Source organism: Portunus trituberculatus, chromosome 22 (genome assembly GCF_017591435.1).
Source record: "Portunus trituberculatus isolate SZX2019 chromosome 22, ASM1759143v1, whole genome shotgun sequence".
Taxonomy (NCBI): Eukaryota; Metazoa; Arthropoda; class Malacostraca; order Decapoda; family Portunidae; genus Portunus; species Portunus trituberculatus.
The window spans coordinates 2,548,911-2,551,410 of NC_059276.1; the positions used below are offsets into that span (position 1 = coordinate 2,548,911).

General features: G+C 46.0%; 1 protein-coding gene across 2 annotated transcripts in view; it reads right to left on the minus strand.

Moving 5' to 3' along the window:
- LOC123507569 (obscurin-like) overlaps window positions 1-2,500 on the minus strand; it is a 73,415-nt gene that overhangs the window by 7,712 nt on the left and 63,203 nt on the right. For both annotated transcript variants that reach the window (XM_045260513.1, XM_045260515.1), the window contains exons 6-7: window positions 2,270-2,447; window positions 539-675 (exon numbers count right to left, since the gene is read on the minus strand). In XM_045260513.1, the coding sequence (XP_045116448.1) occupies window positions 539-675; window positions 2,270-2,447 (315 nt within the window). The remainder of the gene's footprint in view (window positions 1-538; window positions 676-2,269; window positions 2,448-2,500) is intronic.

Genomic DNA, 2,500 nt, shown 5'->3' on the forward strand with positions numbered 1-2,500 from the left:
TCTCTCTCTTCTATCTTCCCTCTCTATCTATTTTTTCTACTCCTGTCTTCCTACCCTCTCTCTTTTTCCTATTTCCATCCTCTATCCCTCTTCTATTCTTCTTTCTCTCCCTTTCTTTTCCTATTCTTTCCATTCCTTTTCTTTATCTTACCTGTTCTTCCATTCTTTCGTCTCCTATATACCTCTCTCTCTACTCCACTCTCTCCTCCTTTATCATCATTTTCCTCTCTTCCTCTCTTTTCTATCTTCCCTGTATTCTTCCATCCTCTTTCGTCTCTTTAATTTACACCCCTTTTCCACTTTCTCCTTCATTATCATCATTTTCCTCTCTTCCTCATCTCTTTCCTCTCTTCTCTGTCTCCTCTCTTATCCTCTCTCTTACCTCCCTCTACCTTATTATTCTCCTCTCTTTCCTCCATTCTTCCCTATCTCTTTCCCTCACCCCTCTCTCCCTCTTCCCTATCATTCATTTTTTTCTATCTAACCTCCCATCTTCCCTATCTCTTCCCCTCACCACTCCAGCCAATCGTCAGCTTACCTGCCAACACGTGCACCGTCACAGAATCTGCCGTGCTGTTTCCATACCAGCACGAATACACGCCGGAGTCTGAGGGCGCGGCATCTGCTACGTACAGGCGTGATCTGATGTATCCCGAAGCGGCGTCACCCTTCACACTGCAGAAGGAGAAGAAAGTGGAGAAGGAGAAGGAGGAGGAGGAGGAGGAGGAGAAGGAGGAGGAGAGAAAGAACAATGAGTATTAGTAATAGTCTGTGTACTACTTCTACTACTACTATTATTTCTACTACTACTATTACTACTACTACAATAATGATAATAATAATAATAATAATAATAATAATAATAATAATAATAATAACAACTCTCTTATCGTCTTCTTCTTCTCCTCCTCTTCATCCTGCTCTTCTTTCTCTCTTTATCACTTCTATTCTCCTTCCCTCCTTTATTCTTTTTTCTCTCTTCGTCTAATCTCTCCGTCTAATCTCTCTCTCTCTCTCTCTCTCTCTCTCTCTCTCTCTCTCTCTCTCTCTCTCTCTCTCTCTCTCGTTATCCTATCTCCTGTTCCAGTGCGCACTCTTCTTCCTCCACCTCCTCCCCTCCTCCTACTCCTCCTCCTCCGCCTCGTCCTCCTCCTCCTCCTTCTTCTCTTCCACCTGATCCCCTTCTAAGTAGCCTATTGGGAGATGAGGACTCCGATTGGTTGATGTTTCTCTTCCTCCATCATCTCCTCCTCCTCCTCCTCCTCCTCCTCCTCTTCCTCCTCCTCCTCCTCCTCCTAATTTCCTATTCTCGTTCATGTAGCAATTCTTCTTTTCCTTCTACCTCTTCATCGCATTGTCCTTCTCCTCTTTCTTCTCCTCCTCCTCCTCCTCCTCCTCTTCTTCCTCCTCCTCCTTCTTCTTTTTTTTTTTTTTTTATACTCATTCTCGTGATAAATTTTTCTCGCCTTCTTTCTCCATGTTTTATTTCGTCCTCCTCCTCCTCCTCCTCCTCCTCCTCCTCCTCCTCCTCCTCCTCCTCCTCCTCTTCCCCCTACTCCTCCTCCTCCTCCTCTTCAATGGAGCTGTCTTATAGTCTTCGTAATTCAATTGTCCCAGAATGAAATTGCAAACGATGAAGGAAAGGAATTTGAGTACCAATGATAAGAGGAGGAGGAGGTGGTGGTGGAGGAGGAGGAGAAGGAGAGAGAGGAGGAGGAGGAGGAGGAACAAAGAGGACAAGACCAAAAGCAAGAAGAACAAGACAGGAGGAGGAGGAGGAGGAGGAGGAAAAAAGAGGACAAGACCAAAAGCAAGAAGAACAAGACAGGAGGAGGAGGAGGAGGAGGAGGAGGAGGAGGAGGAGGAGGAGGAGAATGAAGAGGAACCAAAAAGTCACGAAGAACAAGACCGGGAAGAAGAACAAGAACAAGATGCGTTCGAGAAGTCTTCCTCCTCCTCCTCCTCCTCCTCCTCCTCCTCTTCCTCCTTTTCCTCCTCCAGCTGTCCATTTCTATTATCATCATATTTTCTTTCATATTATCTCTGGTTTTCTCTCTTATCGCCTCACGTCACTTACAGATCTCTCTCTCTCTCTCTCTCTCTCTCTCTCTCTCTCTCTCTCTCTCTGGTAAGCACGTAATTTTCACTTATTCATTGTACATTCGTGTTAAATTTTCACTTCTCCATGTTTTCCTCTTTTTTTTTCCTTCCTTTACATTTTTCTTTCTCCCTCTCCCTCTCTCTCCCTCTCTCTCTCTTTCTCTCTCACCTGATGCCGCCCCTGGAAGTGTTGAAGGTAAGGACAGTAGCGCCCCTTCTCCAGGTGATGGGTCCGTGGGGGAAGGGAACTCTCTCCACCACACACTTGAGCTCAATCATGCTACCGCTGTTGTAATGCTTCTCCTCCACTTTGGTGCCCCTCTCGTCCACCACCCGCGCCACTGGGACTGAGGTGAAGGTGGTAGGGGTGGAGTGAGGCTGTTGTGTGTGTATATGTGTG